This window comes from Heptranchias perlo, chromosome 24 (genome assembly GCF_035084215.1).
Source record: "Heptranchias perlo isolate sHepPer1 chromosome 24, sHepPer1.hap1, whole genome shotgun sequence".
In the NCBI taxonomy this organism is placed as follows: Eukaryota; Metazoa; Chordata; class Chondrichthyes; order Hexanchiformes; family Hexanchidae; genus Heptranchias; species Heptranchias perlo.
In genome coordinates this window covers 1,099,161-1,124,926 of record NC_090348.1, presented here as the reverse complement: position 1 = coordinate 1,124,926, position 25,766 = coordinate 1,099,161, and the positions used below count along the sequence as shown (strand labels likewise).

The 25,766-nt window shown below is 45.7% G+C and overlaps 1 protein-coding gene across 1 annotated transcript in view; it reads left to right on the top strand.

Moving 5' to 3' along the window:
* The window catches only part of LOC137341487 (mitochondrial 10-formyltetrahydrofolate dehydrogenase-like), a 145,659-nt gene that overhangs the window by 28,048 nt on the left and 91,845 nt on the right, over positions 1-25,766 (top strand). The window contains exons 4-6 of the mRNA XM_068004594.1: positions 10,367-10,532; positions 12,826-12,927; positions 20,681-20,770. Of these exons, the coding sequence (XP_067860695.1) occupies positions 10,367-10,532; positions 12,826-12,927; positions 20,681-20,770 (358 nt within the window). The remainder of the gene's footprint in view (positions 1-10,366; positions 10,533-12,825; positions 12,928-20,680; positions 20,771-25,766) is intronic.

Sequence of the window (25,766 nt, the reverse complement as noted above, 5' to 3'; positions counted from 1 at the left end):
GGTTGTATTCCCTGGAATTTAGAAGGTTAAGGGATGATTTGATTGAAGTTTTCAAGATATTAAGAGGAACTGATAGGGTAAATAGAGAGAAACTATTTCCGCTGGTTGGGGAGTCTAGGGCTAGGGGACAGAGCCTAAATATTCGAGCCAGGACTTTCAGGAGTGAAGTTAGGAAACACTTCTACACACAAAGGGTGTTCTGCAAACGGCAGTTGATGCTAGCTCAATTGTTAATTTTAAATCTGATATTGATAGATTTTTGTTAACCAAAGGTATTAATGGATATGGGGCTATGGCTGGTAGATGCAGTTAGGTCACAGATCAGCCATGATCTCATTGAATGGCAGAACAGGGCTCGAGGGGCTAAATGACCTCCTCCTGTTCCTATGTTCCTAACACTGCATCTATGAAAGAAAATGTTATTTTACCTCCATTTCTTGTTCTTCGTTAGGACAGTGAGGATTATTTTTACAGAGTGTCGTTATATTTCATTACATCTTTTATGGGAAAATCGGATAAATATTTGAAACAAAGCAAATGACAGGGCTATGTGGAGAGGCCAGCACAGTGGGGTTAGTTTGGGATTGATGCAGGGCCATGGGGACAGGGCGGGGCAGTGGGATCAGTTTTGGATTGATAGAGGGCTATGGGGGAGAGCGGGATGCACGATTAGTGTGGGTTTGATACAGGGCTGTGGGGAGAGAATGGGGCAGTGGGATTAGTTTTCAATTGCTCGAAGAGCCAGCACAGACATGATGGGCTGAATGGCCTCCTTCTCTGATGTGCAGTCTTGTATAAATAGGCTTGTTGATTATTTGAGATTAAGTGCAATGTTAGAAGATGTCATTTTATCTTAGAAGTGATAAGATAATGTATTTTTAAAAAAAGGTACTGATGGGTCTGTTAATGCTGGATACCTAATTGGACTGGACCATCTACAAGGCACAAGTCAGGAGTGTGATGGAATACTCTCCACTTGCTTGGATGAGTGCAGCTCCAACAACACTCAAGCTCGACACCATCCAGGACAAAGCAGCCCGCTTGATTGGCACCCCATCCACCACCCTAAACATTCACTCCCTTCACCACCGGCGCACTGTGGCTGCAGTGTGTACCATCCACAGGATGCACTGCAGCAACTCGCCAAGGCTTCTTCGACAGCACCTCCCAAACCCGTGACCTCTACCACCTAGAAGGACAAGGGCAGCAGGCACATGGGAACAACACCACCTGCACATTCCCCTCCAAGTCACACACCATTCCCACTTGGAAATCTATCGCCGTTCCTTCATCATCACTGGGTCAAACTCCTGGAACTCCCTTCCCAACAGCACTGTGGGAGAACCTTCACCACACAGACTGCAACGGTTCAAGATGGCGGCTCACCACCACCTTCTCAAGGGCAATTAGGGATGGGCAATAAATGCCGGCCTTGCCAGCGACGCCCACATCCCATGAACGAATAAAAAAAACACTTGAGAAAAATCTCCAAAAGGAAGTCCAAAAGATTTTGAATGCAAAATGCCACCCATCCATCCCCTTTCAGGAGAGAGGCCTATCTTGTTTAATTTCAACGTCACTGTTACAATTCAGGCCATGACACAATAGGTCCACGCGTGCTCACTGCACATGTAGGCTTCTGGAACCAGATCCTTCTCATGAACCAAAGCTGGACCTTGTGTGTGTATAGTCCCGCAGCTATCAAAATCTACCCCCTTGTCTCTGGCTCTTTGGCGTTAACTCCCACTGCTCAATATCGACCTATAGAATAGCATAACCCAGGACATGTGGCAATGTATCCCTCTTGTCCTATGACCTGGATTTCATCCCTTTCACACGTGCACTTTTCCAATCTTCTGGTCGGCAAAACTGTTAAACGTACGGGGGAGACGAGGTCATTGTAAATCAAGGAGCTTCTTTATTTTGGTATCACACATACTGAACAGGATAGAATTTCCCAACTTTCTTAATTACTTCCATAATGCTTCACGTGACTTAGAAAACATCAAACTGCACTACGCTATTCTGAATGGTGGGCATGAGTTGCAAGTTTTGAATTTATCTTTGTTTTTGATCGGCCTCTGCCTGTCTCAACGCCCAGGGCCTGCCTCTCAGCCTGAGCAATTGAATGGCCGTGGGTTTTACTCTTTTTGTTGCTTCTCAGTACAGGACATGGGGCTTGGTTCCTGATCACTATCGCCGTCTCTTCCCCCCACCCCGAACTCCCTGAATTCTCACCAGACTGTCCTGGTAACTGACTCCTGCTGAGATCGACTCAATAGTGTAATCCCAGCAAAGATGTGGATGTTCACTTAATTTTGATAGTCCTTGCAGTAGTGTAAAAACTTTTCCATTAATGCTGCCTTCTCTCTGTTTAAACCTTTGGTTATATTTGCGTTTACACCTTTATTCCGAACAGTAATTTTACTCTTGTTTCTTGGTCAGTCAGCAATGACTACTTGCTGACCTGGGTTGTTTCCATAACGCAGTCCCTTTTTACATGGGCAGGTCGAAAGCCTGACTCACAACCCTCTACCAGGAGGACCGACGAGATGCAATGTGGGGTTGGGGGGAGGGGGGGGGCGAGAGGGTCGAGGAGTGGGAGGAGGGAAGGGACCAGGAGGTGAGGGTGAAGCACGAGGAAGTGAGGGATGAGGAGGTGGGGGATGGGTCCTCCTCGATCGGGACTAGGGTTTATCACTCCACACCCCCCCCCCCCCCCCCCCAATTGGCTAGGGATTATCACCCCCCCGATCGGGGATGGGGTTTCTTTATCCCCCTGATCGGGGTGGGGGTTTATCACTCCATCCAAAGCACATCTCTGACAATTGAGCTGTGCTGCACTGGAGTGGCAGCCTGTATTGTGTGTGCAAGTCATGGAGTAGGGATTGAACCCTGAACCCTCTGAGAAGAGAGTGCTACCGACTGAGCCAAACTGACACTGAGGCAGATTGAGCATATTCCAAATAAATTGACACTGCAGCCACCATGATTTGCTGCAGATATTTTTATTCTTATTATTTAACTCCTTAAAATGTGAATGGGAGATGGAAAGCAGTCCCCAGTGGTTAGACACCCCTTGGACTGGCTGCTAATGATTCTGGCAATCTCTCAGTATTGGGAGTTGTTTAAGTTAAGGCTGAGAGTTGAGATTGGCTTTGAACTGGCTGACAATGGGGAAAGTGTTAATTTTATCTGAGGGTACAAGAGAGGCTGAGAACGGCTTGGGGGAGGAGGCTGACACAGTGTGGGGTCGAGGCCTGATGGTTCAAAAGGGGCCAATGGCAGTTGGATCCAGAGTTTCTGACAAGACTGTTAGATCCTGCTCCGCAATTACTGCCAAATTGTTGGAGAATCCAAAATCTTAATTTTTGATGAATTGTTAGTCTAATTTATAATGACACTGCTGATGTAAACTTGTCACACTCCTGCCACAGATGGTTAGTCCCTCAGGTTTGCATTTCCCAGCTCCACAGCCTATACTGCAGATATATCTCTATGTTCCAAACAACTCTACTACTTAGCGTCCTAAATTGCTGTAAGTTTTGTCAAAGTATCATATAAAAATTAAAATAGAACATATGATGTTAAAATGGGGGTTGAATTATGCCCACTGCACCCTGCTTCAATTGTCCCCTGCCCTCCCCCATCTTTCACCTGCACTTTGTGTTAACTCCCCATGGCCACTACAGGAGATCGACTAGGATACAGTTAAAACTTCCTTACCATTCTCTCCACCCTCCCCAGGACATTTGTTTCACCAAATCTTCCCTATCTCCTTAGTAGTCACGCAGTGCTTCGCTAGTGTGTGTACTATTGAGATTGAAAATATTTGTTTCTGCAGATTATTTTAACATTTTTATCATTTACTACAACAACAATATTGTGCCTTTAATGTAGGAAATGTGCCAAGGCACATCACAGCTGCATAATCAGACAGAAATTGACACTGAGCCAAAGAAGGAAACATTTGGAGCGATGACTGAAAGCTTGGTCAGAGATAGATTTTAAGGATGGTCTTAAAGGAAGAGAGAGAAGGGAAGAGGCGGTGAAGTTTAGGGAGGGAATTCCAGAACTTAGGGCCAAGGCGGCTGAAGGCACGGCCCCCAATGGTGGGGTGAAGGGAGTGGGGGATGTGTAAGAGGCCAGTGTTGGAGGAAGAATTGTAGAACTGGAGGAGGCTACAGAGATAGGGAGGGGGGAGGCCATGGAGGGATTTGAACATGAGAATGAGATAAATCTGAGGCGCAGGTGAATCGGAAGCCAATGTAGTTCAGCAAGCACAGGAGTGATGGGTGAACGGGACTTGCCATGAGTTAGGATACGGGCAGCAGAGTTTTGGATGAGCTCAAGTTTATAGAGGGTGGAAGATGGGAGTCCAGCCAAGAGAGCATTGGAATAGTCGAGTCTAGAGGTAACAAATGCATGGATATGAGGGCTTAAGCAGCAGATGAGCTGAGGCAGGGGCGGAGATGGACAATATTATGGAGGTGGAAGTAGGCGGTCTTGGTGATGGAGAGGATTATGGGGTCAAAAGCTCATCTCGGGGTCAAATAGGACACCAAGGTTGCGAACAGTCTGATTCAGCCTCAGACAGTGGCCAGGGAGAGGAATGGAGTCAATGGCTAGGGAACAGAGTTTGTGACGGGGACCAAAGGTAATGGCTTCAGTCTTCCCAATATTTAGTTTGAAGAAATTTTTGCTCATCCAGTACTGGATGTTGGACAAGCAGTGTGACAAGTGAGAGACAGTGGAGAGGTCAAGGGAGGTGGTGGTGAGGTAGAGCTGGGTGTTGTCAGCGTACATGTGAAACCTGACGTCATGTTTTCGGATGATATCGCCGAGGGGCAGCATGTAGATGAGGAATAGGAGGGGGCCAAGGATAAATCCTTGGGGAACTCCAGAGGTAATGGTGCGCTACGACTGGAGAGATAAGAATGGAACCAGGTAAGGTCAGCCCCACCCAGCTGGACAATGGAGGAGAGGCATTGGAGGAGGATGGTGTGGCCAACCGTGTCGTAGTATTATAGTTGGTACAACACAGGAGGAGGCCATTCGGCCCATCTTGCCTGTGCTGGTTTTTTGAAAGAGCTATCCAATTAGTTCCACTCCCCTAAATCAAAAGCAAAGTACTGCGGATGCTGGAAATCTAAAATAAAAACAGAAAATGCTGGAAGTACTCAGCAAGTGAGGCAGCATCCGTGGAGAAAGAAACAGAGTTAACGTTTCAGGTCGATGACCCTTCATCAGAACTGGAAGAAGTTGAAGATTAAACAGTTTTTAAGCAAGTACAGAACTTGGGAAAATGGGGGAGGAAGGAGGGGGAGGCAAGAACAAAAGGGAAGGTATGTGATAGGGTGGAGGGCAGGAGTGATCAAATGACAAAAGGGGATGATGGTGCAAGGCAAGGAGGATGTTAATGGGACAAGTAAAGAAACAAAAGATGGGTCTAGAGGAGCTGTAAATGGCAACATCAGAACCCATTGCCCTGCTCTTTCCCCATAGCTCTGTAAATATTTTCCCTTTAAAGTTTTTATCCAATTCCCTCTGAAAGTTATTATTGAATCTGTTTCACCACCCTTTCAGGGACTGCATTCCAGATCATAACAACTTGCTGTGTAAAAAAAAATGTTTCCTCATGTCGCCTCTGGCTCTTTTGCCAATCACCTTAAATCTGTGCCCTCTGGTTACCGACCCTTCTGCTACTGGAAACAGTTTCTCCTTATTTACTCTATCAAAACCCTTCATGATTTTGAACACCTCTATCAAATCTCCCCTTAACCTTCTCTGCTTTAAGGAGAACAACCCCAGCTTCTCCAATCTCCAGTAAATCTCTTCTGACCCTCTCTAAGGCCTTGACATCTTTCCTAAAGTGTGCTGCCCAGAACACAATTCTCCAGCTGTGGCCTAACCAGTGTTAAATAACTTCCTTGCTTATGTACTCTATGCCTTCATTAATAAAGCCCAGGACCCCATATGCTTTTTTAACATCTGTCTCAACTTGTCCTGCCATCTTCAAAGATTTGTGCACATACACCCCCAGGTGTCTCTGTTCCTGAACGCCCTTTAAAATTGTACCATTTAGTTTATATTGCCTCTCCTCATTCTTCCTACCAAAATGTAACACATCACACTTCTCCGGGTTAAATTTTATCTGCCATGTGCCTGCCCAATTCACCAGTCTGTCTACGTCCTCCTGAGGTCTGTCACTATCCTCCACATTGTTTACTACATTTCTGAGTTTCATATCATCTGCAAACTTTGAAATTATACCCTCTGTGCCCAAGTCCAGGTCATTAATATATATCAAAAAGTGCAGTGGTCCTAATACTGACCCCTGAGGAACACCACTGTATACTTCCCTCCAGTCTAAAAAAAAATGTTTACAACTACTCTCTGCTTTCTGTCCCTTAGCCAATTTTGTATCCCTGCTGCCACTGTCCCTTTAATCCCATGGGCTGTAATTTTGCTAACAAGTCTATTATTTGGTACTTTATCAAATGCCTTTTGAAAATCCATATACATCAACCGCACTCCCCTCATCAACACTCTCCGTTACTTCATCAAAGAACTCAAATCAAGTTAGTCAAACAGGATTTTCCTTTAACAAATCCGTGCTGACTTTCATTTATTAGCCCAGACTTTTCCAAGTGCCAATTATTATTGTCCCAGATTATTGCCTCTAAAGGTTTCCTCACTACCAACGTTAGGCTGACTGGCCTGTAATTACCAGGTTTATCCCTCTACCCTTTTTTGAACAGGGGTATAACATTTGCAATCCTCCAGTCCCCTCATGCCCATATCTAAGGAGGATTGGAAGATTGTGGCAAGAGTCTCCACAATTTCCACCCTTGCTTCCCTCAATAACCTAGGATGCATCCCATCTGGACCGGGTGACTTTTCTACTTTGAGTACTGCCAACTTTTTAAGTACTGCCTCTTTATTTTTATCCTTTCCAATATTGCTATTACCCCCTCCTTTACTGCTACCATGGCAGCATCCTCTTCTCCAGTGAAGACCGATGTGAGGTATTCATTTAGTACCTCAGCTATGCCCTCTGCCTCCACAAGAATATATTTTTTGTCCCTAATCGGCCCCATCCTTCCTTTGACTATCCTTTTACTATTTATATGTTTGTAAAAGACTTTTGGGTTCCTTTTTATTTTAGCCGCTAATCTATTCTCATACTGTCTTTCCCCATCTTATTCCCTTTTTTAGATCTCCTCTGTATTCAGCCTGGTTTTTTATTGTATTATGAACTTTACATTTCTGTTTTATTTTAATTTCTATATCTTTAGTCATCCAGGGGGCTCTAGCGTTGGATGCCCTTCCTTTCCCCCTCGTGGGAATGTGTCTACTCCGCACCCGAACCATCTCTTGAAGGCCTCCCATTGTTCAATTACTGTGTTGCCCACCAGTTTTTGATTCCAATCCATCTGGGCAAGATCCCTTTTTAACTCACTGAAATTATCCCTCCTCCAGTTAAATATTTTCACATTTGACTGTTCCATGTCCTTTTCCGTAACTATTGTAAATCAAATGATATTATGATCACTGTTCCCCAAATGCTCCTCCCACTGAAACATGCTCCACCTGCCCCACTTCATTCCCCAGAACTAGATCCAGCACTGCTTCCTTCCTCGTTGGGCTGGAAACACACTGTTCAAGAAAGTTCTTTTGTACATTTCAGGAATTCCTCCCCCTCTTTGCCCTTTACACTGTTACTGTCCCAGTCTATATTGGGATAATTGAAGTCCCCCATTATCACTGTTCTATAGTTCTTGCATCTTTCTGTAATTTGCCTGCAAATTTGCTCCTCTATCTCCTTCCCACTATTTGGTGGCCTATGGTATACACCCAGCAGTGTAATAGCTCCTCTATTGTTCCTTAATTCTAACCAAATAGATTCTGTCTTTGACCCCTCAACTACATCATCCCTTTCCAGTACTATTGCTCAATACTGCCATCTCCTTCCCCCCTCCTTTCTTTCCTTCCCTATCTTTCCTGAATACCTTGTCAGGAATATTAAGTACCCAATCCTCTCCTTCTTTGAGCCAGCTCTCTGATATTGCCACTATATGTGGCAATGTGACGACTTGAACCTGCAGCTCACCTATCGTATTTACTGCGCTGTGTGCATTTACGCATGTGCACTCTAAACTCATCTTCGATTGCCTCGCATTTGCACCCTGTCTGATCTGTCCTGTTTCTGAACTATTCTATGTCAAAGGCTGCAGACAGGTCGACAAGGATGAGGAGGGATAGTTTACTACGGTCACATAGTTCATTTGTGACTTTGATTAGGGCCATTTCACTGCTGCAGCAGGGGTGGAAACCTGATTGGAGGTGTTCAAGCATGGAGTTGCTGGAAAGATGGGCACGGATTTGGGAGACGACTACACGTCTTTACCAGGGATGTAACACAGGTACAGAGATAGTGACGTGCTGACTTCAGATTGGGTGCAACACCCTTCTTCCCCCAGCTCCTCCCCTCCCCCTCCCCAAATTTTTAGTAATGGAGATAGTTGAATCTTGTTCTTTATCGATTATGTTTAGAGTGTTTGGATATTACTGTAATTTGACTTTTCATTTTAGTACATTTCAAAATTATATAGCAGATGCTTCTGTAATTGAAATATAAGAGACTGTTAACAAACATGAGAGTGCATGGAATTGGAGGCGTGGATAGGAAATTTGTTAGAAGGTAGGAGACAGAGAGTAGGGATAATGTAGTCCGACTGGCAGGATATGACTGGTGGTGTCCTCCAGGCATCTGTATTGGGGCTGCAGCTTTTCACTATATTTATAAATTACTTGGATAGAATAGAATCATAGAATCGTTACAGCACAGAAGGAAGCCACTCGGCCCATCGAGCCTGTGCTGTAAGAGCAATCTAGTTAGTCCCATTCCCCCGCTGTTTCCCCATAGCCCTGCAAATTTTTTCTCTCCAAATATTTATCCAATTCCTTTTTGAAAGCCACGATTGAATCTACTTCCACCACCCTATCAGGCAGCGCATTCCAGATCATAATTACTCGCTGCATAAAAAATATTTTTCCTCACTTTGGTTCACCTCCTTTGATTCTTTTACCAATCACCTTAAATCTGTGTTCTCTGGTTCTCAACCCTTCCTCCAATGGGAACAGTTTCTTTATCGAAACTCGTCATGATTTTAAACACTTCTATCAAATCAGTGGATGAAGGAATAGAGAGCCGTATATCTAAGTTTGCTGATGGCACTAAGTCAGGTGGCACAGTAAATAGTGTAGATGGGAGCAGAAAGTTGCAAAGGGACATTGATCGATTAAGTGAGTGGGCAAATCTGTGGCAGATGGAGTTCAATGTGGGAAAGTGTGAGGTCATCCACTATGGACTTAAGAAAGATAGATCAGAGTATTTCCTAAATGGTGAGAAGGTCAGAACTGTGGAGGAGCAGGGGGATTTAGGGGTCCAAGTACAGAAATCACTAAAAGCTAGTGGACAGGTACAAAAAATAGTTAAAATTTTAATAAAAATGGAATGTTGGCCTTTATCTCGAGGGGACTGGAATACAAAGGGGTGGAAGTGATGTTACAGTTGTACAGAGCTCTGGTTCGACCCCATCTGGAGACTGCGTTCAGTTCGGGGCCCTGCACCTCAGGAAGGATATATTGGCTTTGGAGGGGGTACAGCGCAGAATGATACCAGGGCTAAAAGGGTTAAATAGTGAGGACTGGTTGCATAGACTAGACTTGTATTCCCTCGAGTATAGAAGATTAAGGGGTGATCCAACTGAGGTGTTTAAGATGATTAAAGGATTTGATAGGAGAGATAGAGAGAAACTATTTCCTCTGGTTGGGGAGTCCAGAACAAGGGGGCATAACCTTAAAATTAGAGCCAGGGCGTTCAGGGGTGATGTCAGGAAGCACTTCTTCACACAAAGGGGAGTGGAAATCTGGAACTCTCTCCCTGAAAAGCTGTTGAGGCTGGGGGTCAATTGAAAATTGAAAACTGAGATTGATAGATTTTTGTTGGGTTAAGGATATTAAGGGTTACGGAACCAAGGCGGGTAAATGGAGTTAAGATACAGATCAGCCATGATCTAACTGAATGGCAGAACAGGCTTGAGGAGCTGGCTGGCCTCCTCCTGTTGTTATGAAACCTATTGTCGAAATTAAAACCAGAATGGGGGAGGAGTTTTCTAATTGGCATCTGATAAGGCCAAATTCAGCCTCTTTCCATGTGAGGAATCGTGTGTGAGTACATATTTTGGGACACTAACTGGAGTGTAATCATCAGTTAAACAAAAACATTGAAGCTTTAGTTTTTGACCTTTAGTTAGAGTCTGTACAGAGAAACTCCTAACCGCCGATTCTTTGTGTGTAGGACTCTTATTCATGGAGATAAAAAAGGAGGTTTCTCCATCTTCTGGGCTGATGATGGACTGGATACTGGTCCCATTCTTCTGCAAAGAGAATGTGACGTAGACCCGAAAGATACTGTAGATACGCTGTACAACCGCTTCCTGTACCCTGAAGGGATTACAGCAATGGTAAGGACTCGATATAATAGCAGCGTACGTAGCACCAGTATAGTCCGTATTCTCCTTTTGATATAAACTCTTTTCACAAAAGGTGCAGTGCTTAAACTGCTGAAGAGATCTGACCACTTCCATAAAAGACCTGTGTGATTTCATTTTTATTCCCCAAATGTAATTTTCTCCTGTGTGCCCAGATTCAAATAAGAACGGAGTCAGAAAAAAGCTTGTTGATTGACGGTTAATGTCAGGAACATATTGCTGAAGCTTTTTGCGTGAAAGCAGTTGGTACTTTTGTCAATGGAGAGTGTGACATTCTCAATGGATGTGCTGTTAGTTTGTGAGTGCAGGGCCCAGCATTGTGGCAGTTTCCAGCACATCCCTTTTGCTGATCACCTCCAACTGATTGCAGCCAACAGGTCCCATCTCAGCCCTGCTACCACTACACTGCTAGGCCGCCCTCTGCAAAAGCCCTCGCCCAATACCAGATCACACGTGCCCAATGAAATGAAGTTGGCTGTACCTTAATTCCTCGTCAGAATCTGCCTCATATAATTCTGAACTTAGCCTACATTAATGTTCATCCACTCCATTTAAGAATGACTCATTTCTCCACTACCACTTCATGGATCAGCCAGTCATTCCTAGATTGGAGATTAACTTTTTTAACAACTGTCAACTTCAGAGACCAGGATCTATTGATGATTCTCACATATGAAGAGGGTCGAGTTGTCAACCCACACTGAAATGCATCGTTGGGGGATTCAGTGCGTGTCCCAAAGCGGGAGTTTCTCCCAGGGTTGTCGTGTTGAGTGGGACAGAGTTAAAGCCGCTCGCTCACACGTACCTGGAGGGGAATCTAGGAACAAACCAAGATCTACAACAGGTTGTGAATAACGTCATTTTCTCACACTTTCTACTTGTTAACCAGGTTTGGAGCTCCCTAAGAAGTGTGAAACTGTCCATGGTATATGTTGATAGGCCAGTTCCTGCTAGGTGAGATCGAGGAGCCCCACTCCAGTTTCAGTGCCACAAACAGGAACAGCAGAACTTTAATCATTATTTCTAACAGAGTTAAATATGAATCATGTCATGTGTAGATATTTTCTATGCCACATTTATTTTTAAGCTGTTACAATGGAGGTTTTCAGATAACCAGAGCTGGTGCATTAAGATTATATGGCGACAGTGACATGGATTTGGAAGGTAAGTTGGAGTTTGGTGTGCATTAGCCGACATTCCCTTACACCTGTTCCTGCCTCCTTTCACTATTGTAGCATAAGAAAATTTAAAAATAGCTTTTTCTTCTTGGCATCGATCAGAGGCATCCATAATTACCTGAGTAATGCACCCCGTGGAAAACATCACGAAGAAGAGCAAGTTTGGTGATAGATTCCCTCCGAGTTGTGCCAATATTGTGTAACCAGGATGGAATTTCTTTGCTCCATCAGCCGGTGTCAAAGTCTGGAGTCCAACTGCTTGCTGCGGGGGAGGGGCCCGGGGAGACAACGTGACAGTCAGTTGCTCTATAGGACATGACTTTGAGCAGCATGTTTATACCTTGAGGGTCTTTGTTGAAAGACTCTGCTCATGTTGGGATGTGGGAAGATTTTGCATTCCCTCAGGGAGGAGATGTCAGGAGGTTCCATGAATGCTGCAGCATCAGAAAATATGGCCTATGTTTCGATTAGGATTTGTTGCCCTTTGATGTATAAACCAGGTGCAGTTACCTCCATCATAGGGAAGAATCGAAAACGCAAGAGCGCTCGTTGGGAATTGGCTAATGGTCGGCCTTCCAAACAAATAAGTCCAATCCAGTTTTACAATGTTCACTTTGATCTCATGAATTGATTTTTGTATCAGCTGGGAGACATTTGCGATACGAAATAGACACATATTTTTCATATCGAGAGTCACCATACAGCACCTCCAGTCAGGTTTGCATGGCAGATGCAGACAAAGTTCCCATTGAACTCCGTGACCCCCCCACCCCCACCCCCACCCCCACCCCCAAACTCTGAAAAACAATTTCCATGCCATTTTCACCTTCCCGTACTAAGCACTCCTGTGGGTTTGAGTCTGTACCCTTCTTATGTCCCATTGGGTGTTGGAGTAGAACAGAGTTTGGTGTAACAAGTGACGACCTCTTGTGCAATCTTGTTTGGCCAACATCCTATTATAATATAACCCAGGATTCCAGTGAAATTTGATTTCTGATTGGTTCTGGAGAATCAGATTTGCATTTGTTTACTGTGAAAACGCTTACTTGAGCAATGAATGTGACCTCGATTCACCCTGTTTATTTCAGGTGGAGGCTGTGCAGCTAATTGCTGATGAGAAGGCACCTCGAGTAACTCAGGCTGAGGAAGGTGCAACGTATGAAGGAATCCAGAGGAAAGAGAATTCTAAGGTAGTGTACTGGTCTATAGTTTGCGGTTAAATATAACTTTCCTCCAGAACAGTGACTGTGTTTCCAGTGTAATTCATACGATCATGCGTTCAATGACAGACAGGAAAAGACCCTCTGGTCCATCCAGCCTGTCCCACACAATTATGATACTTTATGTATCACAATACAGACACTCCCCACCTCACCCAAAACCATTTTATCTCCTTTGAGAGGCGAAAAAACAGATAAAAACCAAGGCCAGTTAGGGGGAAAAAATCTGGAAATTTCCTGTCTGACTCTCTTAGGCGATTGAAACTAATCCAGGAGATCAGTCTGGCACTGATTCATTGGCATTGAGGACAGTCTGAGGCTATGAAAGCCGCTATATAAATGCAAAGTCTTTCTTTTCTTTCTCTTTCTCCTTTGATTGTAGTTAAAATACTTTAAAATGAGCATGTAATTGGCAAATGAATTTCAATATAGACAAGTGTGAGGTGGTGCATTTTGGTAGGAAGAATAAGGAGGCCACATATTCCATGGATAATAAGAGTCTAAATGGGGTAGAGCAGCAGAGGGATCTGAGGGTACAGATACACAAATCACTAAAAATAGTGACACAGCTTAATAAGACCATTTTTAAAAAAGCAAACCAACAATTGGGGTTAATTTCTAGAAGGATAGAATATCAGGAAAGATTGAACAGGCTGGGGCTCCTTTCTCCAGAAAAGAGAAGACTGAGGGGTGACCTGATAGAGGTCTTTAAGATTATGAAAGGGTTCGATAGAATAGAAGTCGAGAAATGTTTCCACTTGTGGGAGAGTCCAAAACTAGAGGCCATCAATATAAGATAATCACTAATAAATCCAATAGGGAATTCAGGAGAAACATCTTCATCCAGAGAGTGGTGAGAATGTGGAACTCGCTCCCACAAGGAGTAGTTGAGGCGAATAACATAGATACATTTAAGGGGAAGCTAGATAAACATGAGGGAGAAAGGAAAAGAAGGATATGGTGACAGGGTGAGATGAAATAGGGAGGGAGGAGGCTTGTGTGGAGCATTAACACCGGCACAGACCAGTTGGGCAGAATGGCCTGTTTCTGTGCTATTCAATCTATGTAATTCTATGTAAAATATAATGACAAAACAAATCTACTTTAAATTAATGCAAATTATGTTTTCAGTATCTGAGTGGTAAAAAATGAAGATTGGATAGTTAGAAATAGTTACAGGGCAAGAATCTATTTTAGGGACTCAGGTGACAGCGTACACAACAAGAATGATGTTCAGGCCCTTAGGATCTGCCATCAGAACGTGGAGATTTGTTTTCAGGCAGGATGTTCCTTTCCTGATGCATTTTTTAAGTCCCATGGATGTCACGAGAACTGAGAGGGTACAGTGATCAGGAAAGATTGATGTGGAGAATAGGCTGGGGTTCTTATCTCTGGGTAAGAGGAGACCTGCGAGGGGGTTCAGTAAGGTGGATGTGGAGAAACTGTTTCCACTTGAGGGTGAATCCAGAACAAGGGGCCATAAATACAATGTGGTTGATTCTTAATTGCCCTCTGAAATGGCCTAGCAAGCCACTCAGTTGTACAATCTCACTTTTAAAAAAAAAAAGGTCAAAATCAGAATAAAACTGGATGGACCACCCGACATCGGACCACGAGGCACCGGACACGACAAAAGCAAACCAAGCCCAGTCAACTCTGCAAAGTTCTCCTCACTAACATCTGGGGACTTGTGCCAAAATTGGGAGAGCTGTCCCACAGACTAGTCAAGCAACAGTCTGACATAGCCATACTCACAGAATCATACCTTTTCAGCCAACATCCCAAATTCTCCCATCATCGTCTCTGGGTGTGTGACATACCGGCAGGACAGACCCACCAGAGGTACAGTGATATACAGTCGGGAGGGAGTGACCCTGGGAGTCCTCAACATTGACTCTGGACCCCATGAAATCTCATGGCATCAGGTCAAACATGGGCAAGGAAACCTCCTGCTGATTACCACCTACCGTCCTCCCTCAGCTGATGAATCAGTCCTCCTCCATGTTGAGCACCACTTTGAGGAAGCACTGAGGGTAGCAAGGGCACAGAATGTACTCTGGGTGGGGGACTTCAATGTCGATCACCAAGAGTGGCTCGGTAGCACCACTACTGACCGAGCTGGCCAAGTCCTGAAGGACATAGCTGCTAGACTGGGCCTGCGGCAGGTGGTGAGCGAACCAACATGAGAGAAAAACCGACTTGACCTCATCCTCACCAATCTACCTGTTGCAGGTGCATCTGTCCATGACAGTATTGGTAGGAGTGGCCACCGCACAGTCCTCGTGGAGACGATGTCCCGTCTTCGCACTGAGGACACCATCCAACGTGTTGTGTGGCACTATCACCGTGCTAAATGAGATAGATTCAGAACAGATCTAGCAGCTCAAAACTGGGCATCCATGAGGCGCTGTGGGCCATCAGCAGTAGCAGAATTGTATTCCAGCACAATCTGTGACCTCATGGCCTGGCATGTTCCTCACTCTACCATTACCAACAAGCCAGGGGATCATCGCTGGTTCAATGAGGAGTGCAGAAGAGCATGCCAGGAGCAGCACCAGGCGTACCTAAAAATGAGGTGCCAACCTGGTGAAGCTACAAATCAGGACGACATGCATGCTAAACAGCGGAAGCAACATGCTATAGACAGAGCTAAGCGATTCCACAACCAACGGATCAGATCAAAGCTCTGCAGTCCTGCCACATCCAGTCGTGAATGGTGGTGGACAATTAAACAACTAACAGGAGGAGGAGGCTCTGCAAACATCCCCATTCTCAATGATGGCGGAGACCAGCACGTGAGTGCAAAAGACAAGGCTGAAGCGTTTGCAACCATCTTCAGCCAGAAGTGCCGAGTGGATAATCCATCTCAGCCTCCTCCCGATATCCCCACCATCACGGAAGCCAGTCTTCGGCCAATTCGATTCACTCCACGTGATATCAAGAAGCGGCTGAGTGCACTGGATACAGCAAAGGCTATGGGCCCCGACAACATCCCAGCTGTAGTGCTGAAGACTTGTGCTCCAGAACTAGCTGCGCCTCTAGCCAAGCTGTTCCAGTACAGCTACAACACTGGCATCCACCCGACAATGTGGAAAATTGCCCAGGTATGTCCTGTCCACAAAAAGCAGGACAAATCCAATCCGGCCAATTACCGCCCCATCAGTCTACTCTCAATCATCAGCAAAGTGATGGAAGGTGTCGTCGACAGTGCTATCAAGCGGCACTTACTCACCAATAACCTGCTCACCGATGCTCAGTTTGGGTTCCGCCAGGACCGCTCGGCTCCAGACCTCATTACAGCCTTGGTCCAAACATGGACAAAAGAGCTGAATTCCAGAGGTGAGGTGAGAGTGACTGCCTTTGACATCAAGGCAGCATTTGACCGAGTGTGGCACCAAGGAGCCCTAGTAAAATTGAAGTCAATGGGAATCAGGGGGAAAACTTTCCAGTGGCTGGAGTCATACCTAGCACAAAGGAAGATGGTAGTGGTTGTTGGAGGCCAATCATCTCAGGCCCAGGACATTGCTGCAGGAGTTCCTCAGGGCAGTGTCCTAGGCCCAACCATCTTCAGCTGCTTCATCAATGACCTTCCCTCTATCATAAAGTCAGAAATGGGGATGTTCGCTGATGATTGCACAGTGTCCAGTTCCATTCACAACCCCTCAAATAATGAAGCAGTCCATGCCCGCATGCAGCAAGACCTGGACAACATCCAGGCTTAGGCTGATAAGTGGCAAGTGACATTCGCGCTGGACAAGTGCCAGGCAATGACCATCTCCAACAAGAGAGAGTCTAACCACCTCCCCTTGATATTCAACGGCATTACCATCGCCGAATCCCCCACCATCAACATCCTGGGGGTCATCATTGACCAGAAACTTAACTGGACCAGCCACATAAATACTGTGACTACAAGAGTAGGTCAGAGGCTGGTTATTCTGCGGCGAGTGACTCACCTCCTGACTCCCCAAAGCCTTTCCATCATCTACAAGGCACAAGTCAGGAGTGTGATGGAGTTACCTCCACTAGCCTGGATGAGTGCAGCTCCAACAACACTCAAGAAGCTCGACACCATCCAGGACAAAGCAGCTCGCTTGATTGGCACCCCATCCACCACCCTAAACATTCACTCCCTTCACCACCGGCGCACAGTGGCTGCAGTGTGTACCATCCACAGGATGCACTGCAGCAACTCGCCAAGGCTTCTTCGACAGCACCTCCCAAACCCACGACCTCCACCACATGGGAACAACACTACCTGCACATTCCCCTCCAAGTTACACACCATCCCGACTTGGAAATATATCGCCATTCCTTCATCGTCGCTGGGTCAAAATCCTGGAACTCCCTTCCTAACAGCACTGTGGGAGAACCTTCACCACACAGACTGCAGCGGTTCAAGAAGGCGGCTCACCACCACCTTCTCAAGGGCAATTAGGGATGGGCAATAAATGATGACCTTGCCAGTGATGCCCACATTCCATGAACGAATAAAAAAAAAGGTCGTCGCTGACAGATTCAGTAAAGAATTTAGCAGGAATTTCTTTACACAGAAGGTGGTGAGAATGTGGATCGCGCTGCTTCATGGAGTGGTTGAAGCAGAGAGCATTGATGCATTTAAGGGGAGGCTTGATGCATACATGAGGGAAAAGGGATTGGACGGCAGGGTGGGAAGAGGCTCGTGTGGAGTATAAACACCAACACAGAATAGTTGGGCCGAATGGCCAGTTTGTGTGCTGTAGATTCGATATAAAAAGCAGGAAGTGTGAGTTGATGACCTCGCTACTTTACTCAACCTGGCTTAAGAGTTGAGGTTTGTGTATTAATGTTTATTGGTATTAATTACTTTAATGTTCCCTTAATTAAACAACTCCTGACTGGTTTAGTATCCAAACTAGATTATATTTTACAAATAACTTTGGAAAGAACAACTAAAAATGACTTTATTGTAGAGACAGGTGTGTATACATGATACCTGGACATAATTTTCCCAGATACTCTGCATTGTCTTGGAGTAAAAACTTGTTTTGCATCAGATTTTAAATTAAAACATCTGATGCATTGTCGTGCTGCATGGAGCTGTATGAATTGAGGCAGAAGCTATGCTGATGCAAGGGAGAGAGCTGTGGTGAGGGCAGGGTTCAGGTTGCAGAGACATGAACACATAATCCAAGCTGATATTTCATGGAGGTGCTGTCTTTCGGATGAGACGTTCAACCGAGGCCCCATCTGCGCTCTCAGGTGGATGTAAAAGATCCCATGGCACTATCCAAAAAAGAGCAGGGGAGTTCTCCACGGTGTCCTGGCTAATATTTATCCCTTAACTAACATCACTAAAACAGATTATCTGGTCATTATCACATTGCTGTTTGTGGGATCTCGCTGTGCAAAAGTTGGCTGCCATGTTTCCCTACATCACGACAATGACTACACTTCAAAAGTATGTCATTGGCTGTGAAGCACTTTGGGACGTCCTGAGGTCATGAAAATAAATGCAAGTTCTTTCTATCCAGTGCAAGAATTTGGAAAGATGTTTGTATGAAATCTCCCAGAGAAGTATTTTTTTGCTTGATTCCTGGAAAATAAATAAATAATACTTTCCCTATCGGCTTCTGTTAGATCGATATTGATCAGCTCAGTGGTAACATTCACCTCTTTAGTCAGAAGGTTGTGGGTTCAAGCCCCATTCCAAGGATTTAGGATTTAGGGATAATCTAGGTTGACCCTTCAGCGTAAATAAACATGAACCAAAAATGGGCAACCACCAACATTAATAACAAAATTCATATTCACTTTGTAATCATTTCCATTGCAATCCTTAGAAGATGTTGGTGACATGTAAGTAGATCATAACTTTCACAGTGTTTATCGAATGGTCTTATCTGCTGTTGTTGGGCTTATGCAACCAGCAACATTCTGGATTCCATTTCCCTCAGTCAAACCTTGTGTTTACACAGTGTAATGGAACCTGCTCCCTCCAGCTCGTTACTAGCAGTTCAACAACAAATGGATGGGTCAGTGACCCAGATTCAGGGTTGGTTGTTTTGAAATTAACTGATTATGAAACATGGGTGCTTACATTGCTTGATAGCCGCTTTTTATTAACAGTGGCACAGACTGTGATTGAGGACAACAGCTGGCAGTCAATATCTTCTTCCCAGAACTGTAGTGGCTTCTAATGTTGTGCTTAAATTACAGCCAGTTCTCAGTCTCACTTTAAATGTCACTTCAGCATATTCTAAACTGGAGAGTGATAAGCAGCTCTGCACCAATTACTTTCAATACCAGTGAGAAAAGGTACTTTGGATATCTTTTAACGACTAATTTAATTGAGTGTGAGTTAGTCAAACTGATACAAATGATAAAACTTTAATGAATATAATGTTCATTCTGACACAAGCTACAATTTTAAACCCATGTTTCATAATCAGTTAATTTCAAAACAACCTGCACTGAATCTGGGTCACTGACCCATCCATTTGTTGTTGAACTGCTAGTAACGAGCTGGAGGGAGCAGGTTCCATTACACTGTGTAAACACAAGGTTTGACTGAGGGAAATGGAATCCAGAATGTTGCTGTTTTTAAATGCAGTGTTTTCACTGCAGACTATGGGGAAAGATATCTCCGTATAATACTACAACATTATTGGTTGCTCTGCCTATCTCTCTCACAGAAAGCTCCCCTGAGCATTTCTCTCACTGCTGTGGTGATGTATCAAATCCCATTGCAAAACTCTGTCACTCCAGTTCTGGCCTGGAGGAAAGTACACCTCTCATTGTGATTCTTTAACTGGAATACTGCACGAGTGTTTCACCTTTAACTTATTTTGACCATTTCTCCTCACTTTATGTTCACCTTTTGTTTTGGATGGTGGGAATGCTCAAAGTGCTAAATGCAGAAAAATTGTTTTTCTCCTGATGTTCCTCCACTCTACTCATGTGGATCTTTTGGCTAAGGTTACTAAACAACAACAACTTGCATTTATATATCTCCTTTAATGTAATAAAACACCCCAAGGCGCTTCACAGGAGCAATTATGGACCAAAATTTGACACCGAGCCACATAAGGAGATACTAGGACAAGTGACCAAAAGCTTGGACAAAGAGGTTGGTTTTAAGGAGGGTTTTAAGGAGGGTCTTAAAGGAGGAGAGAGAGGTGGAGAGGTGTAGGGAGAGAATTCCAGCACTTATGGCCCAGGCAACATAAGAAGAGTGAGATTTTTTTGTTAATGTAACAAGATCAGGATCATTAGAAACATTAATCCCCCTGTTCCATCTGAACAGGTCCAAAGGGGAAAATGGTACCAAGTCTGCAAATTGATTTTCTAGTGCAAGTCTAATAACTGGCAAAAAAGTCAGTGGGGAAATGAGGAGAAATGTTTTTACTCTGAGTTATGATGATCTGGAATGCGCTGCCTGAAAGGGCGGTGGAAGCTGATTCAATTGTAACTTTCAAAAGGGATTTGGATAAATACTTGAAAAGGAAGAATTTGCAGGGCTATGGGGAAAGAGCAGAGGAATGGGATTAATTGGATAGCTTTTTCAAAGAGCCAGCACAGGCACGATGGGCCAAATGACCTCCTTCTGTGCTGTATCATTCTATGATTCTATTTGGACACCTGGAGGTGTTGATGAGAAGCCTGTTTGTTTCCTGCAAGGTCAACATTTATTGAGGACATTAAAAAACTCGATTCAGTTCCTGCGCTAATATTCTTTCTTCAGATTTCCTGGGACCAGTCAGCAGAAGCCATACATAACTGGATCCGTGGCCATGATAAGGTACCTGGAGCCTGGACAATCATTGATGGACAGGTACTTGGAACATTCATCTTTATAAGTGTTTTTAGCTTAAAGCCTGTGATGTGCAGCACAGAGTAACCGTGTGGTTTTTTTTTACAGCTTGTTAGAGTGCAGTAAAAGCAATTCTGCAGTAATATGGCTCGAATCTGGGCTACAGTATATTGTAGACAGATACCAGGCCTGTCACTGAAATAGACTCTTTTGAGTGGTTGAATGAATGCCCTCTGACGGGATTGGTTGACTGCCCTCTGATGGGATTGGATGAATGAATGCCCTCTGATGGGATTGGATGAATGAATGCCCTCTGATGGGATTGGATGAATGAATGCCCTCTGATGGGATTGGATGACTGAATGCCCTCTGATGGGATTGGATGAATGAATGCCCTCTGATGGGATTGGATGACTGAATGCCCTCTGATGGGATTGGATGACTGAATGCCCTCTGATGGGATTGGATGAATGAATGCCCTCTGATGTGATTGGATGAATGAATGCCCTCTGATGGGATTGGATGAATGAATGCCCTCTGATGTGATTGGATGAATGAATGCCCTCTGATGGGATTGGATGACTGAATGCCCTCTGATGGGATTGGATGAATGAATGCCCTCTGATGTGATTGGATGAATGAATGCCCTCTGATGGGATTGGATGAATGCATTTTATCATCTATAATAAACTGGGGTACCCTTTTTCAATTATTTTTATATTACTGTTAAATAAATCACACCGTTCAACTGATTTGATCTCACACAAAATTAGTGACCAGTTGGTGCAACAGCTTCTCATCCTCCATAAGCACGATGGAATTGGCTATAGCGGTCTGTGGATTTGGGGCCTAACTTTGATACACTCTTGTGCAATGTGTAATCCCATCACCCTTGAGAGGGAGGGATAGTGGTGTTGGGCCTGATGTTAGGAATGTGTGACTTGGAGGGGAACGTGCAGGTGGTGTTGTTCCCATGTGCCTGCTGCCCTTGTCCTTCTAGGTGGTAGAGGTCGCGGGTTTGGGAGGTGTGTCCTGTGGATGGTGCACACTGCAGCCACTGTGCGCCGGTGGTGAAGGGAGTGAATGTTTAGGGTGGTGGATGGGGTGCCAATCAAGCGGGCTGCTTTGTCCTGGATGGTGTCGAGCTTCTCGAGTATTGTTGGAGCTGCACTCATCCAGGCAAGTGGAGAGTATTCCATCACACTCCTGACTTGTGCCTTGTAGATGGTGGAAAGGCTTTGGGGAGTCAGAAAATGAATCACTCGCCCCAGAATACCCAGCCTCTGACCTGCTCTTGTAGCACAGTATTTTTGTGGCTGGTCCAGTTAAGTTTCTGGTCAATGGTGACCCCCAGGATGTTGATGGTGGGGGATTTGGCGATGGTAATGCCGTTGAATGTCAATGGGAGGTGGTTAGACTCTCTCTTGTTGGAGATGGTCATTGCCTGGCACTTGTCTGGCGCGAATGTTACTTGCCACTTATGAGCCCAAGCCTGGATGTTGTTCTGGTCTTGCTGCATGCTGGCACGGATTGCTTCATTATTTGAGGGGTTGAGAATGGAACTGAACTGGAACTGTGCAATCATCAGCGAACATCCCCATTTCTGACCTTATGATGGAGGGAAGGTCATTGATGAAGCAGCTGAAGATGGTTGGGCCGAGGACACTGCCCTGAGGAACTCCTGCAGCAATGTCCTGGGGCTGAGATGATTGGCCTCCAACAACCATTGTTTCACATTAGAAAAGATACAAGAGGCACTCTGAAACCATGAACACTGGCAAATTACAGACAGTGGACAGCCTTCAATGCACCAGGCCCTATTTACTTAGTGTATTTTACACCTTAACACATGGGACACCGGCCCCTGTAAAGTTTTTCACGGAGGATGTCACCAGTGCCTAATTACAACGGGCTGATTGCAATTATATTTTCCCGTGTCTAATGACCATGAAATGTAAGGCGTATGTTTTAAGACAATTTCAGGAAAGATTTGAGAAAATCATGAGTATAGAGAGAGCTGTGAAACAGAGGGAGGGGACGGAGAGGGAGACCAGGGGAGTATAGAGAGAACTGCGAAACTGAGGGAGGGGACGGAGAGGGAGACCAGGGGAGTATAGAGAGAACTGTGAAACAGAGGGAGGGGACGGAGAGGGAGACCAGGGGAGTGTAGAGAGAGCTGTGAAACTGAGGGAGGGGACGGAGAGGGAGACCCGGGGAGTGTAGAGAGAGCTGTGAAACTGAGGGAGGGGACGGAGAGGGAGACCCGGGGAGTGTAGAGAGAGCTGTGAAACTGAGGGAGGGAACGGAGAGGGAGACCCGGGGAGTGTAGAGAGAGCTGTGAAACAGAGGGAGGGGACGGAGAGGGAGACCAGAGGAGTGTAGAGAGAGCTGTGAAACAGAGGGAGGGGACGGAGAGGGAGACCCGGGGAGTGTAGAGAGAGCTGTGAAACAGAGGGAGGGGACGGAGAGGGAGACCCGGGGAGTGTAGAGAGAGCTGTGAAACAGAGGGAGGGGACGGAGAGGGAGACCAGGGGAGTGTAGAGAAAGCTGTGAAACAGAGGGAGGGGACGGAGAGGGAGACCCGGGGAGTGTAGAGAGAGCTGTAAAACTGAGGGAGGGGACGGAGAGGGAGACCCGGGGAGTGTAGAGAGCTGTGAAACTGAGGGAGGGGATGGAGAGGGAGACCAGGGGAGTGTAGAGAGCTGTGAAACTGAGGGAGGGGACGGAGAGGGAGACCCGGGGAGTGTAGAGAGCTGTGAAACTGAGGGAGGGGATGGAGAGGGAGACCCGGGGAGTGTAGAGAGAGCTGTGAAACTGAGGGAGGGGATGGAGAGGGAGACCCGGGGAGTGTAGAGAGAGCTGTGAAACTGAGGGAGGGGACGGAGAGGGAGACCCGGGGAGTGCAGAGAGAGCTGTGAAACTGAGGGAGGGGACGGAGAGGGAGACCAGGGGAGTGTAGAGAGAGCTGTGAAACAGAGGGAGGGGACGGAGAGGGAGACCCGGGGAGTGTAGAGAAAGCTGTGAAACAGAGGGAGGGGACGGAGAGGGAGACCCGGGGAGTGTAGAGAGAGCTGTGAAACTGAGGGAGGGGACGGAGAGGGAGACCCGGGGAGTGTAGAGAGCTGTGAAACTGAGGGAGGGGATGGAGAGGGAGACCCGGGGAGTGTAGAGAGAGCTGTGAAACTGAGGGAGGGGACGGAGAGGGAGACCCGGGGAGTGTAGAGAGAGCTGTGAAACTGAGGGAGGGGACGGAGAGGGAGACCAGGGGAGTGTAGAGAGAGCTGTGAAACTGAGGGAGGGGATGGAGAGGGAGACCAGGGGAGTGTAGAGAGAGCTGTGAAACTGAGGGGGGGAGTGTAGAGAGAGCTGTGAAACTGAGGGGGGGGGAGTGTCGAGAGAGCTGTGAAACTGAGGGAGGGGACGGAGAGGGAGACCCGGGGAGTGTAGAGAGAGCTGTGAAACTGAGAGAGGGGACGGAGAGGGAGACCCGGGGAGTGTAGAGAGAGCTGTGAAACTGAGGGAGGGGCGGAAGAGCTGAATGAAAAAATCAAGAAGTTGTCAAAAAGTGAGGTCACAGTGCAAGGAGTAGCACCGATGGTAAGTCAATCACAATTTAGTTTATTGATTAATGTTGTTAGTGGTTATTCTTATTGGTGGTTAGTGCCTTTAAAAAGGGAGTGAGGGATATACTGAGTAATTACTGGCCAGTCAGTCTAACCTCGATGGTGGACAAATTATTGGAATCAATTCTGAGGGATCGGATCAATAGAAAGGCACAGAGTGATCCAGGAAAGTCGATTTGTTAAGGGAAGGTCGTGTCTGACTAACTGGATTGAATTTTTTGAGGCGGCAACAAGGAGGGTCGATGAGGGTAGTGCGTTTGATGTAAGTGTACAAGGCTTTTGACAAGGTCCCACATGGCAGACTGGTCAAAAAAGTAAAAGCCCTTGGGATCCAAGGGAAAGTGGCACGTTAGATCCAAAATTAGTTCAGTGGCAGGAAGCAAAGGGTAATGGTCGACGTTTTTGTGACTGGAAGGCTGTTTCCAGTGGGGTCCCGCAGGGCTCAGTACCAGGTCCCTTGCTTTTTGTGGTATATATTAATGATTTGGACTTAAATGTAGGGGGCATGATTAAGAATTTTGCAGATGATACAAAAATTGGCCGTGTGGTTGATAGTGAGGAGGAAAGCTGTAGACTGCAGGAAGATATCAATGGACTGGTCAGGTGGGCAGAAAAGTGGCAAATGGAATTCAATCTGGAGAAGTGTGAGGTAATGCATTTGGGGAGAGCAAACAAGGTGAGGGAATACACAATAAATGGGAGGATACTGAGAGCTGTAGAGGAAGTGAGGGACCTTGCAGTGCATGTCCACAGATCCCTGAAGGTAACAGGACAGGTAGGTAAGGTGGTTAAGAAGGCATATGGAATACTTTCCTTTATTAGTTGAGGCATAGAATATAAGAGCAGGGAGGTTATGCTGGAACTGTATAAAACACTGGTTAGGCCACAGCTTGAGTACTCTGTACAGTTCTGGTCACCACATTACAGGAAGGATGTAATTGCACTAGAGAGGGTACAGAGGAGATTTACGAGGATGTTGCCAGGACTGGAGAATTTTAGCTCTGAGGAAAGATTGGATCGGCTGGGGTTGTTCTCTTTGGAACAGAGGAGGCTGAGGGGTGATTTAATTGAGGTGTATAAAATTATGAGGGGCCCAGATAGAGTGGATAGGAAGGACCTATTTCCCTTAGCAGAGAGGTCAATAACCAGGGGGCATTAATTTAACGTGATTGGTAGAAGGATTAGAGGGGAGTTGAGGAAAAATGTTTTCATCCAGGGGGTGGTGGGGGTCTGGAACTCACTGCCTGAAGGGTGGTAGAGGCAGAAACCCTCAACTCATTTAAAAAGTACCTGGATGTGCACCTGAAGTGCCATAACCTGCAGGGCTACAGACCAAGTGCTGGAAAGTGGGATTAGGCTGGGTGGCTCATTTTCAGCCGGCACGGACACGATGG